Source organism: Artemia franciscana, unplaced genomic scaffold (genome assembly GCF_032884065.1).
Source record: "Artemia franciscana unplaced genomic scaffold, ASM3288406v1 PGA_scaffold_30, whole genome shotgun sequence".
NCBI lineage: Eukaryota > Metazoa > Arthropoda > Branchiopoda > Anostraca > Artemiidae > Artemia > Artemia franciscana.
Window position 1 is genome coordinate 61,592 of NW_027062662.1, and position 13,619 is coordinate 75,210.

General features: G+C 34.7%; 2 protein-coding genes across 2 annotated transcripts in view; one reads left to right on the forward strand and one right to left on the reverse strand.

Moving 5' to 3' along the window:
- The window catches only part of LOC136041601 (phenoloxidase 2-like), a 76,480-nt gene that overhangs the window by 24,377 nt on the left and 38,484 nt on the right, over positions 1 to 13,619 (reverse strand). The window contains 1 exon segment of the mRNA XM_065726304.1: positions 7,311 to 7,478. Within this exon segment, the coding sequence (XP_065582376.1) occupies positions 7,311 to 7,478 (168 nt within the window).
- The window catches only part of LOC136041602 (uncharacterized), a 124,903-nt gene continuing 124,390 nt past the window's right edge, over positions 13,107 to 13,619 (forward strand). The window contains exon 1 of the mRNA XM_065726306.1: positions 13,107 to 13,276. Coding sequence (XP_065582378.1) covers positions 13,272 to 13,276 — 5 coding nt within the window. The 5' untranslated portion in view covers positions 13,107 to 13,271. The remainder of the gene's footprint in view (positions 13,277 to 13,619) is intronic.

The following is a 13,619-nucleotide window of genomic DNA, read 5'->3' on the forward strand; positions in this document are numbered from 1 at the left end:
CACCCATCAAGTCTCCATCAGAGCAATCTTTACTTGAAGATTCACAATCTCAATAAGGATGTTCTTGAATTTCCTTCATAGCCTTACCGATAATGATAAGCATCTCTTTAAACAAAATGATTGCTTTTAATTACTTCCCCCATCAAGTTACCATCAGAATAATCTTTACTTGAAGATTCACAATCTGAATCAGGATGTTCTTGAATTTCCTTCACAGCATTGCCGATAATAATAACCATCTCTTTAAACAAAATAATTGTTTTTAATTAATTCGCCGATCAGGTCTCACAAATTTATTCAATCTTATTCTTTTTGTTCCTGTGATAAGATTACTTGCTTGAACAATTTATTGAAAATTGCAGGACGTTTAGGTGAAATTTTAAGCAAATTAATTACTTCTTTCAAAGTTCCTAGACAATTTCTTATAATAGGCAGGTTGCACAAATGACTCAGGGCCGAGTTAAAGGAGTGACTTGCACAGTTTACATAGACTACCTGGGGAAAAATTTTACGGAGTATGGAAGCCAAACCTTGAAACTGGCCACTCACAGATGAAAATGCATCACAACCTTGCCCATTAAGTAATTAAAAAGTATTTTAATAGCTTCCAATTCCAGCTAAGGCTTATATCAACCAAGGTCTGCTATCACCCAATTGTTTTTTTTTGAAAATGTCTATAGTTTTTGCATATCTGTTTTGAAATAATGGAAGACTAATTAACAAACAGGGGCAAAAAAAAAAAAAAACAAAAAAGACATCCTTGGAAAAAAAACAAATATCCTTTATCTTTTCATCAGGCAAAAATTCAAAATTCCATATCAAACAGTTCGTGGTAACGAACTGTAGTAAGGAGCGACCCGGCTCAATAGTAACCAAAACTCTAAAAAATGGAATTTTGATACCAATAGCTATATCAAAAGAATCGCATTTTAATGCTGGTTTTAAATATATAAGTTTCATCAAGTTTAGTCTTACCGATCAAAAGTTACGAGCCTGAGAAAATTTGCGTTATTTTAGAAAATAGGGAGAAACTCCCCCTAAAAGTCATAGAATTTAACGAAAATCACACCATCACATTCAGCGTATCAGAGAACCCTATTGTAGAAGTTTCGAGCTCCTATCTACAAAAATGTGGAATTTTGCATTTTTTGCCAGAAGGCAGATCACAGATGCGTGTTTATTTGTTTTTTTGTTTTTCGTTTTTTTTTTCCCAGGGGTGATCGTATCGACCCAGTTGTCCTAGAATGTTGCAAGATGGCTCATTCTAACGGAAATGAGAAGTTCTAGTGCCCTTTTTAAGTGACCAAAAATTGGAGGGCACCTAGGCCCCCTCCCACGCTAATTATTTTCCCAAAGTCAACGGATCAAAATTCTGAGATAGCCATTTTATTCAGTGTAGTCGAAAAACCTTATAACTATGTCTTTGGGGACGAATTACTCCCCCACAGTCCCCATGGGAGGGGCAACAAGTTACAAACTTTGACCTGTGCTTACATATAGTAATGGTTATTGGGAAGTATACAGGCGTTTTCAGGAGGATTTTTTTTGGTTGGGGGGAGGGGATGAGAAGAGGGGGATATGCTGGGGGAACTTTCCATCGAGAATTTGTCATGGGAGAAGAAAACTTCCATGAAGGGAGAGCAGGATTTACTAGCATTATTTTAAAAAAATTAAAAAATAAATGTGAAAAAGCTTTTTCAGCTGGAAGTAAGGAACAGCAATAAAACTTAAAACAAACAGAAATTATTACCCATATGAGGGGCTCACCTCCTTATAATACCTAGCTCTTTACGCTAAAGTATTTTTAGTAATTTCAACTATTTATTCTACGGCTTTTGTGATTCAGGGGTCATTCTTAATGAATTGGGATAAAATTTAAGCTTTAGTGTAAAGAGCGAGGTACTGACGATGGGGCGAATCCCCTCGTATATGTAATAAAACCATGAGAATACAAAAGTTCTTTACGTAAGCTAATTTATAAGTTACGTAAATCTTTTACCAATAAAAAGATTCGTAAAAAATTAAAAGTTCTAGTTGCCTTTTTAATTAACCAAAAAATCGGAGGGCAACTAGGCTTCGCCCCCGCTCTTTTTTCTCAAAATCATTCGATCAAAATTATGAGAAAGCCATTTAGCCCCCCCCCCAAAAAAAATGCAAATTTTGTTTTGATTATTCCTCTGCGGAGAGCCAAAATCAAAACATGCATTGATTCAAAGACGTTCAGAAATTAAATAAAAAAAAACGTGTTTTTTTAACTGAAAGTAAGGAGCGACATTAAAACTTAAAACGCACAGAAATTACTTCGTATATGAAAGAGGCTGCTTCCTCATCAATGCCCCGCTCTTTACGCTAAAGTTTTTTACTGTTTTAAAAAGAAGAATTGAGAGAAAGAGTCAAACTTTAGCGTAAAGAAAGGGGCGCTGATGAGGAAGCAGCCTCTTTCATATACGAAGTAATTTCTGTGCGTTTTAAGTTTTAATGTCGCTCCTTACTTTCAGTTAAAAAAACTCGTTTTTTTATTTAATTTTTGCAGAGAGGAGCCTGAAATATCTACATGAGGGTTCTCTGATATGCTGAATCTGATTGTGTGATTGTCATTAAGATTTCTTTTGCATGATTTGCTCCTTTTTTGAACGCTATGCAAAATTTCTCCGGATCGCAGCTTTTGATGGGTAAAATTAAACTTAATGTATGTCACATATTTGGAATAAGCATAACAAGCTAATTCTTTTGATTCATCTATTGTCGTCTAATTTTCGTTTTAAGAGGTTCGGTTACTACTGTAACGACTAGCTCCTTATTTACAGTTTGTTACCATAACTGTTTGAAAACGTATTTACTTCTTGTTATACTTTGTTTTTCAGAGCTTCTCTTTCTATTACCCAGGCCTGCTTTTTCATTTCAACCCCCTTTTTTATATTCAAGTTTAAAATCTGCATTATCATGCTTTGAGAGCAATAATCATCCCTGAAATATGTACCCTCAAATATTGCCTAGGAGGGGGAAGCGTCTATAAAAATACGAACTAAGGGGCTTACATTTAGAAACATATGAAGTTGATTTCTTTTGATAAATCTCTAGGGATAAATCCAATGGAAGCTGGCAGGGGACCAGGGGGCATTGATCCTCAGGAAACAAAAAAATATTAAGCAATGTTTATCAAGTTCAAGTTCCTTTTATTATCAATTAAATAAAGAAAAAACTAATTTTTTTAGCTGAAAGTAAGGACCGACATTAAAACTTAAAACGAACAGAAATTACTCCGTATATAAAATGGGTTGTCCCCTTCGCAATCCCTCGCTCTTTACGCTAAAGCTTTCAATTGTTTTAAGAGATAGAATTGTGGCAAAGAGTCAAACTTTAGCGTAAAGAGCAAGGGATTGCGGAGGGGACAGCCCATTTTATATACGGAGTAATTTCTGTTCGTTTTAAGTTTTAATGTCGCTCCTTACTTTCAGCTAAAAAAATTAGTTTTTTTTTATTTAATTTCTGAACGTTTTTGAATTAATCCATGTTTGGTTTTGGCTCTCCGCACATTAATTATTAAAACGAAATTTGTATATTAATTCTTTTTTTGGTTAAATGGCTTTCTCTTAGTTTCAATCAGACGATTTTGAGAAATAAGGGGTGGAGAAAGAGGCCTAGTTGCCCTCCAGTTTTTCGATTACTTAAAAAGGCAACTAGAACTTCTAATTTTTAACGAACGTTTTTATTAGTAAAAAATATTCGTAACTTAAGAATTAACTTACGTAACAAACTTTCACAAACTTATATTTTTATTATGTATACGAGGGGGTTTGTACCCTCGTTAATACCTCGCTCTTTACACTAAATCTTAAGTTTTGTCCCAATTCATTAAGAATGGCCCCTGAATCAGAAAGGCCGTAGAATAAATAGTTGAAATTACTAAAAATACTTTAGCATAAAGAGCGAGGTATTTATCTCGACCTAAATACCTCGCTCTTTATGCTAAAGTATTTTTAGAACCCCTCATATGCGTAATAATCTCTGTTCGTTTTAAGTTTCAATGCTACTCCTTCTTTTCATTTGAAAAAACGTTTTCATGTTTATTTATCATTGTTTTCTTATAGTAATGCTAGAAAATCATACGCCCTTTTACTTGAATTTTTCTTCCCCCATGACAGATTCCTCCAAGGAAAGATCCTCCAACATAGCCCCCTCCCCTCAGCCCCACCCCCAAACAAAATAAAATCCCCCTGAAAACGTCTGTACACTTCCCAATAACCATTACTATATGTAAACTCTGGTCAAAGTTTGTAACTTGCAGCCCCTCCCCCAGGGATTTTGGGGGAGTAAGTCATCCCCAAAGACATAGTTATTGTGGTTTTCAACTATCTTGAACAAAATGGCTATCTCAAAATTTTGATCCGTTGACATTGGGGAAAAAATGAGCGTGGGAGGGGGCCTAGATGCCCTCCAATTTTTATGGTCACGAAAAAAGTGCACTAGAACTTTTCATTTCCGTTAGAATGAGCCCTCTTGCGATATTCTAGGACCCCTTAGTCGATACGATGACCCCTGGAAAAAAAAAAAAAAAAAAAAAAAAAAAAAAAAAAAAAACCGCACCAGTGATTTGTCTTCTGGCAAAAAATAAAAACTTCCACATTTTTGTCGATATGAGCTTGAAACTTCTACAGTAGGGTTCTCTGATACCCTGAATCTGATGGTTTCATTTTTGTTAAGATTCTACGACTCTTAGGGAGTTTTCCCCCCTATTTTCTTAAATTAGGCAAATTTTCTCAGGCTCGTAACTTTTGATGGGTAAGACTAAACTTGATGAAACTTATATGTTTAAAATCAACATTAAAACATGATTATTTTGATGTAGCTATTGATATCAAAATTCATTTTTTAGAGATTGGTTACTGTTGAGCCGGGTCAAAAGCCTAATTAACGAGCCTGAGAAAATTTGCGTTATTTTAGAAAATAGGGAGAAACACCCCCTAAAAGTCATAGAGTGACTTTTAACAAAAATTACACCATCAGATTCAGCGTATCAGAGAACCCTACTGTACAAGTTTGAAGCTCCTATCTACAAAATTGTGGAATTTTGTATGTTTTGCCAGAAGGCAGATCACGGATACGTGTTTATTTGTTCGTTTGTTTGTTTTTTTGTTTTTTTTCCCAGGGGTGATCGTATCGACCCAGATGTCCTAGAATGTTGCGAGAGGGCACATTCTAACGGAAATGCAAAGTTCTAATGCCCTTTTTAAGTGATCATAAAAATTGGAAGGCACCTAGGCCCCCTCCCACGCTAATTATTTTCCCAAAGTCAACGGATCAAAATTCTGAAATATCCATTTTATTCAGCGTAGTCGAAAAACCCTATAACTATGTCTTTGGAGACGACTTACTCCTCCACAGTCCCTGTAGGAGGGGCTACAAGTTACAAACTTTGACCAGTGCTTACATATAGTAATGGTTATTGGGAAGTGTACAGACGTTTTCAGGAGGATTTTTTGGTTGGGGAAGGGGTTGAGAAGAGGGGGATATACTGGGGGAACTTTCCATCAAGGAATTTGTCATGGGGGAAGGAAATTTCCATGAAGGGAGCGCAGGATTTACTAGCATTATTAAAAAAACAATGAAAAAATAAATATGAATTTTTTTTCAGCTGGAAGTAAGGAGCAGCATTAAAACTTAAACGAACAGAAATTATTACCCGTATGAGGGGTTCATTTCCTCCTAATATTTCACTCTTTACGCTAAAGTATTTTTAGTAATGTCAACTATTTATTCTACGGCTTTTGTGATTCAGGGGTCATTCTTAATGAATTGGGACAGAATTAAAGATTTGGTGTAAAGAGAGAGATACTGACGAGGGGGCGAACCCTCTCATATGTGTAATAAAAACATGAGAATAAAAAATTCTTTACGCAAGCTAATTTATAAGTTAGGTATATCTTTTACTAATAAAAAGATTCGTAAAAAATTAAAAGTTCTAGTTGCCTTTTTAATTAACAAAAAAATTGGAGGGCAACTAGGCTTCCTCCCCGGTCTTTTTTTCTCAAAATCATTCGATCAAAATTATGAGAAAGCCATTTAGCCAAAAAAAAAAAAAAAAAAAAAAAAATGCAAATTCCTCTGCGGAGAGCCAAAATCAAAACATGTATTGATTCAAAAACGTTCAGAAATTAAATAAAAAAAACAAGTTTTTTCAGCTGAAAGTAAGGAGCGACATTAAAACTTAAAACGAACAGAAATTACTTCGTATATGAAAGGGGCTGCTTCCTCATCAACGCCCCGCTCTTTACACTAAAGTTTTTTACTGTTTTAAAAAGAAGAGTTGAGAGAAAGAGTCAAACTTTAGCGTAAAGAGCGGGGCTTTGATGAGGAAGTAGCCCCTTCATATACGAAGTAATTTCTGTTCGTTTTAAGTTTTACTGTCCCTCCTTACTTTCAGTTGAAAAAACTTGTTTTTTTTTATTTAATTTTTCAAGAAATCACCAAATTTCTTATGAAATTGCTTACTTTGCAGGCTTACTTTATACTAAAAATATTACCAATTGCTTACTTTATCCCATTCCTAATTTCAGTACAAAAAAGGAAAAAAATTATCCCAAATCCCTGTATAACTCCTATTATACCTACAGAGAATTATGCTAGGGTAGATACCTGACATATGCACATAAATGAAACCGGAAATTTTTTGAAAGTATAATTTATTAAACAGACCTGTAAAAGTGAAATTTTTAAAACAATCTCCATATTTAAGAGTGAAAAAATTGATCCCTAAGTTTTCTTGTAGCTCTAATAGTATTTTCCTCCATTAGGTACTTTATGCATTCTTCTTTGTTAATAAAGTATAAGAAAATGATAAGTTTGAAGAAGATTCCAAGAGGTCAGGTTACCCTAGAGTCTGTATAAAAAACAGAGGGGGTTACATGTCTGAATGCCTACTCACCCCACACGGTGGCCTGAGTACAGCAGTTAAAATTTAAATCTATTTAAATCAAATTTAATTCTTTTAAAGTTTCTTTTAAAGTGTCAAGTAAGCTTACTGTTTATTTCCTTTTATTACTAATTTATTACTTTTTATTATTACTAATTTATTACTTATATAATTTAACTTATATAATTTATTACTAATTTATTACTAATTGTTATTACTAATTTACTCTCTCTCTCTTCCCTCTGACATATAAGCATTCTAATTGTTAAATAAATAGTGTTGATAAATGTTATACTGTTGCATTTGGAGCTTTAAAAACTATTTTGTGCTTTAAAAAATAATTGTAAGTAATTGTATGTTTGTTATCCCTCTAAAAATAATTCTATAATTTTCTTACTTTGTTGGCCCCTGTAGGATCGTGACAATGACCGATCAAGACATGTCCTTTATTGTGTAGCTGACCGTAAAATCTTGGATTTACTGAGAAAGAGAGGGCCGGCTCAATCATATCTCCAAGGATATCAATCCCTGTCTTGGCATCTAATCTGACCTCAGTGCCATCAGTCTATAAATAGATTATAATAAATAAACCTGTACATCTTTGAAGTCATAAAAAATGTGGCCCTTCTGTATTTCAGAAAGACATAAAATAGACTATGTAACGATTTGTTCTATCAAATGGCTTTATTACCCATTTCATATTTAACTTGGCTTTCAACCAGACACATATAGTAAGGATTTGTTTTAAAAACGAAGAAGAAGGAAGACTTAAAATATAAGTGAGCCATATTGAATTATAAAATAGATTTTGAATTGGTTCAAAGATTCTCACTGTTTGCATACCTCTCTTAATGTCTAAGGTTAAAAAGTGTGACCTAAATAAATACTATACAGCGATAGGTTCATAGTTACTCTAGGTTCCAACTTTGCGCACACACATGTATTTGTTGCAGATGTGGTGCTTAATAACGAGAACCATGTAGATTACACACGTGATTGTGTAGCAAAACGTACAAAAAAACATTTTGAAGGGGTCTAAAGAGTCTCTTTGTGTGTGCATAGCTTTCTTAAGGTATACAATTTAAAAAAAAAAGTAGGAAACCTAAACTATAAAACTAGGGTGAGCGACTTTTGACTAACAAGAGACCTTGGAAGTGTTTTCCACTCTCGACATAGACATAGTCATAGGTCCAAGACATAAGCCCAAGGAGCAGGGCTTCCACTCTAGACTCTTAAAATTTGGGGACAAGTCTTCGAAATTAGGGGAATTTTTGCGGAAAAACCCAAAGTGGAATTTCATTGCGAAAATTTGGCAACCTAGAGTCACTATAGCTTCATTTTTAGGCTCAAGCAAGGTCTAGGTCCTGTTACTAAGTTGAGCCTATTAAAAAATCGGCTCTAGAGCCAAAGCACTGTATTGATACTTCTAATTGAAAACGTTTATTGCTGATATTACGGTAAAAACTTCAAAATCGTTTTCAAAGTAAAATGATGGCTGAAATATACTCTGGCACTCTGTTGCGTTTGCTTTTAACACTACACCTTTTTTGTTACTTTACTCTTTTAGCCCGGAAAACAGGCTTTTATGTCGCTTATTTTCAGAAAGATGACAAAAATAAAGCATAGAAAGGCGAAAATCGCATGCACAGCAACAGCATCTGCAACGACTTATCTGAATTACTGAATATTCGTTGGTAAGCGGACATGAACTCACACCAAGAATTAAAAAAACAAGCATTTTCAACTGAAAGTAATGAGCAACATTAAAAATTAAAAAAATATTACATATATGAGGAGGATTTTCCCCTCTTCAACATAAAACTCTTCACGGAAAGTTTCCAAGATCTTACAAATATAAGTTTTTTATTCTTCAAATCAAACAACCCTTGTGTTTCGGGAGTCCTTTTAAAAAAAATTGTTGGGGCAAAATTCAAACTTTAGGGTAAAGAGCGAGGTGTTGAAGAGGGGATACCTTCCTCTAAATACAGTATAGATATATAGATAGATAAATAGATAAAATAACAACATTGGGACAAAAATCAAACTTTAGAGTAAAGAGCGAGGTGTTGAAGAGGGGATGACTCCCTTTAAACATGGTATAGATAGATAGGTTGAAAGATAGATAGATAAAAAACAAAATTTTTGACAAATATCAAATTTTAGTGTTGGAGAGTGAGGTTTTGAAGAGGGGATAACTGGCTTCAAGTATGGTATAGATAGATACATAGAAAGATTAATATTTATTGCAACAAACATACTTAGGGGCCATGGCAAAAAACAACAGATAATACGAAACAATACCAAGTGATACTAACTAACTTAACAGGGTATATAATAATAACAATAAAAAAGCATAAAAGTTGCAAAAAGAAAACAAAAACAATAAGGCACATAATGCCATAAAACTAACATAATCACACAAAATCTCGCAGACATAATCAATATATTTTAAATGCTTTAAATTTACATGGGTCATGGCTACAAAAAAAGAAAACGCTTCAAGCACACCATATAAAGTAGCTTTCAACATTCTTTTCTTGCCCCACCTATCGTACACCCTTCAAAAAATCTTTATCTGTGCTGCATGGCTATAAGTATGTACCTCCCAACATTCTCAATATCCACTTTGCACTTACTTCTTAAATTTCTACCATTCAATCTTTCGCATTTACCTCAATCCCAAAAGTTTCAAATCATTCAACTTCTTGCAATTGCACATAAAGCGCTCTAAGTCCTCATTTTCTCTGTACATCAGGCAAAAATACGGACCCCTCTGTTGCCTAAACCTCCCCAAATACTTCCTTCTTTTATCGAAAGGCATAAAATTACTCCTTATTGAAATGACCCACCTTACATCCTCCCCCTGAAGTCCCAATTTCAAACAGTATTCCTCCCTCCATGCCTCCTTGACATCCACGTACGCACCTAGAGTTGCTGCCACGGTCCGACCAGCCTGCCATAACTGAATCTCCTGCTCTTGCAGTACAATCCTTACCTCTTTTGCCTCGGATCCTGCTTCTCCTCCTATACCTAGCCCCTGATTCTAAATTCCTGACATCCTGTCCTTATTTCCTGCTATCCTTGATCATTTTTCTGTATAAAGCCTTAACCAATCTATCCTCAGGCAATGATGTTATCCTTTCCCAAAACTTAACAATTTTTACTAGTCTGTTATTCCTAAGGGTATCTAGGCCTAAATCTCCTTTTATTACTTGACTGTTAAACCTATCATTTAAACCTAAAAGTCTCTTAAGATACCTAAGCTGAATCCTTTCTAGCTCCATTCCTTTCTCAAGCCCCCACACTTCTGATCCATATATACTATTGAAATCAACCTTCACTCAAAAACTCTCTTCTGCAGCTTAATATCATTTAGGGCCTAATTCTTGGATACTTGCTCTAAGGAGCATTCCCATTAGCCTATTCTCTTTAATCACCATATCCTCTATATGCCTCTTCCATTTTCCATTAGCTATTAGCCCAATTCCTAAATAATTAAATTCTTCAACCATTTTATTTCCTCCCATATATAGCTAAATCTCAGTCTCCCTATTTTCTCGCTAGTCCTAAACATCACAAATACCGACTTACCTATATTCAAGCTAATCACCTTTCTTAAAATTCTCTGAGGCTAAGTCCAGGAATTTTTGAAAATTATCCTTACTATCCGAAAGTAGCACAATGTCATCTGCCAATAGTAATAAAACCATATTAGCTGGAAGTAGCTTGACCATTGGTGCCTTTTTCTTATTTAAATGTTCCTCTATATCATTAACATACAGAGAGAAGAACCTAGGAAACAAAGCGCATTCTTGTTTCACTCCTATTCTCCTTTGTATTACCCTCAATATGTGTCTACCAAACTTCATAACTACCCTTACTGCCAAATATATTATAACTATAATCATTATAAATGCTGTCAGCAGCCCTATATCTAATAAATTCTGTATGAATAAATCCCAATCAACTCCATAAAACGCCCCTCTAAGGTCTAGGAATGCTACAAAAAGCTCATATCTCTTTTTCCCAGTATATTTTCTAATTTAACTATGTAAAATAAATACCTTATTTATTGTACTATAACTTTCTCTAAATCCTGCTTGAACCTTCGCCAGTCTTTTTCCTCTTTCCAACCATTTATCTAGCCTTCTACACAAAATCATAGGGAATAGTTTCTTAGTGTGTTCCCTAATGTTATAAGCTTATAACTCTCTTGTTCTTCTGGGTTTCCTTTTTAAACAAGGGTACCTCTATTGATGCAACCTATTGTTCAGGCCTCTGGGGAACTTCTATCAACCTTGAAAAAATAGTTGCTATCATTGGTAATGCCCAAACCCTAATCCACATCCAAATTATTGCCGGTATTCCATCTGATCCAGGCAATGATCAACCTCTTATAATTTTTAGAGATTTCCAAATCTCATCTTGGGTTACAGAATTAAAAAGCTCTTGATATTCTTTTGTAAAAGGTCTATGTGACTGCTAGCTTTCTAAGCCTACTATATTCCAAAGATCTATCTTTTCATCTAATCTACTATTCCTTTGATTTCTCGTTCATTTTCTTCCATTATTATCTCCTGAAATGACTTTTCCACATTAGGAGACACATAAAGCAGATTCTTCATATCTGCAGACTCTTCTTCTTTCCTATTTTCCACCGCCCTATTTTTACCCATTATCATACTTTCTTTCTCTATTTGTATCCACCTTTTTTCTAAATTTGAATCTATCTTGGGTCTAATTGGCATATAATCAAACCCCACCAGCGCCATAATTTCAAAATCAGCACATGAAGGCCAAAGAGACAAATTTTCCATAATAAAATCAATCACACTTTGAAAAAACCCCAATAAAATAAGTACATTTTCCATTACTCTTATCCATTCCTGTTCTCCCATTCAAATTTACCAGCTTATCGTCATTAAAAAATTCCAAAGACTTCCTTCCCCAATTATTATTTTTGCAGATATGATCCCTATTCACCCTCTGCGGAAGAACCATATCAATATCATCCCAATTTATTCCCACTGGAACATTCGTACAGTCGTGAACAGACGAGGGCATATCCAGTGTCGACCCAACATAAGCGTTGAAATCTCCTAGAGAGCAAAAACGATCGGCAGGAGACAGTTCAGAAATGACACATTTTTCTGGAGGAATATATACAGCACAGAAAATAATATTTACTTTTAAAAAACAAACTCTAAACCACACTAGATTACATTACGTACATTTTAGGTTTGAAACTTTACACTCCACAGAAGATTTCTTTGATAATAGAAGAGCAACATCTCCATATGTTCTTCCATTTCTTGATTTTTCCTGTGGATATCAAAACAGGTATTCTTCTATAAATAGAAGACTTTCCAGCCAAGTCTCAACCACTGATATCAAGTTCCACTTGCAACTACTCAGCCTCAATAAGCCATGGAGTTTGTCTTCCACAAACCCTTGAATGTTACAATGCAAAATATTTATATTTTTTTCCCCATGCCCTACTAATTCCTATTTCCAGTTTCATTTTTCACTGTTTTCTCTGATTAAATCCTGTATTTCTTGGTGCAAAACCTTGCCTTTCATTAGTAATTGAGTTTATACGGTCGCATAAAAAATGGTTGTGGAAAAATCTTGCCTTTCATTACTAATTGAGTTTATACGGTCGCAGAAAAGGGTGCAGTTCCTTTCATTATGATATGCGGAGTTATTAGGGCTAACTTCCACATTCAACCTTTTAGAGCCCTTACTGGAAACGGCCAGCGTAGAGTTTTTGTGCCCTGCGGTGGGTGAAGTCAACTCCTTTCTACTGTCGAAAACGCTATGCGTACTGGACATCGGCGAATTACCTTTCTTCAGAAGCACTTGGGAAGCACTTCTCTTTCTTGCTACATTGTTTACCTTTCTACTGTTCAAAATACCTCCTTGCTTTTACCATTACTTCTTTTTTTCTCCACAGTCTCACAGTTCTTTAATTATTCAGTTCTGCCTATTTCAAAATTATAACGATATCATTTATTCCTAGTGATCAATTTTAAACCGCATAGCTTCAAGCCTGATTGACCATTGTTTTCCATGTTATCCATCTCCATTTTTAATTGGCTTCGGTTCAACGTTTTTGTTCTGTTTACTGCGGGCTAACTGATAATTTTTGCTGACACAAATAAACGTTTGATTTCAATACTATGTCTTTGGCACATACAGTACCAGAGTATTCAGGAAGAATGCCGCTATTTGATTTAGGCAAAATGGATCTTTAAAATCACTAGTGTACAATTGTATGTTTGGGATAATGCAGTTAAAAGCAGAAATAACATCACCATAAAGTGATAGACCTTTTCTAAGCAGATCAAGGTTATATAAAATGAGGTTAGAGCACTTACCATCAGTTTAAAGCTGCTTTTACTTTGATTTTGTTAGCTAGAGTTCTCTAAATAGGCTAGCCACTTCAAAATGAATTATAGCACTTAGCTGCTTAAATTCATTCACTGATCTGTCCATTCACTGATACAATATTCGCCGATTCGTGCTGATCAATGATACCTATTGACCTATTGGATCAGTCTTTTTTATATGTAAGCTCATTTTTTTAATCTTTATTAGTATATCTGTCAAGGTCTGGACCTGATTCTTTGCCATTATTCCTTTCATACTACAAACTAATTTTGATAATGAAAAGTAGTTAACTTTCTATGGGAAGCAGTACTTTCTT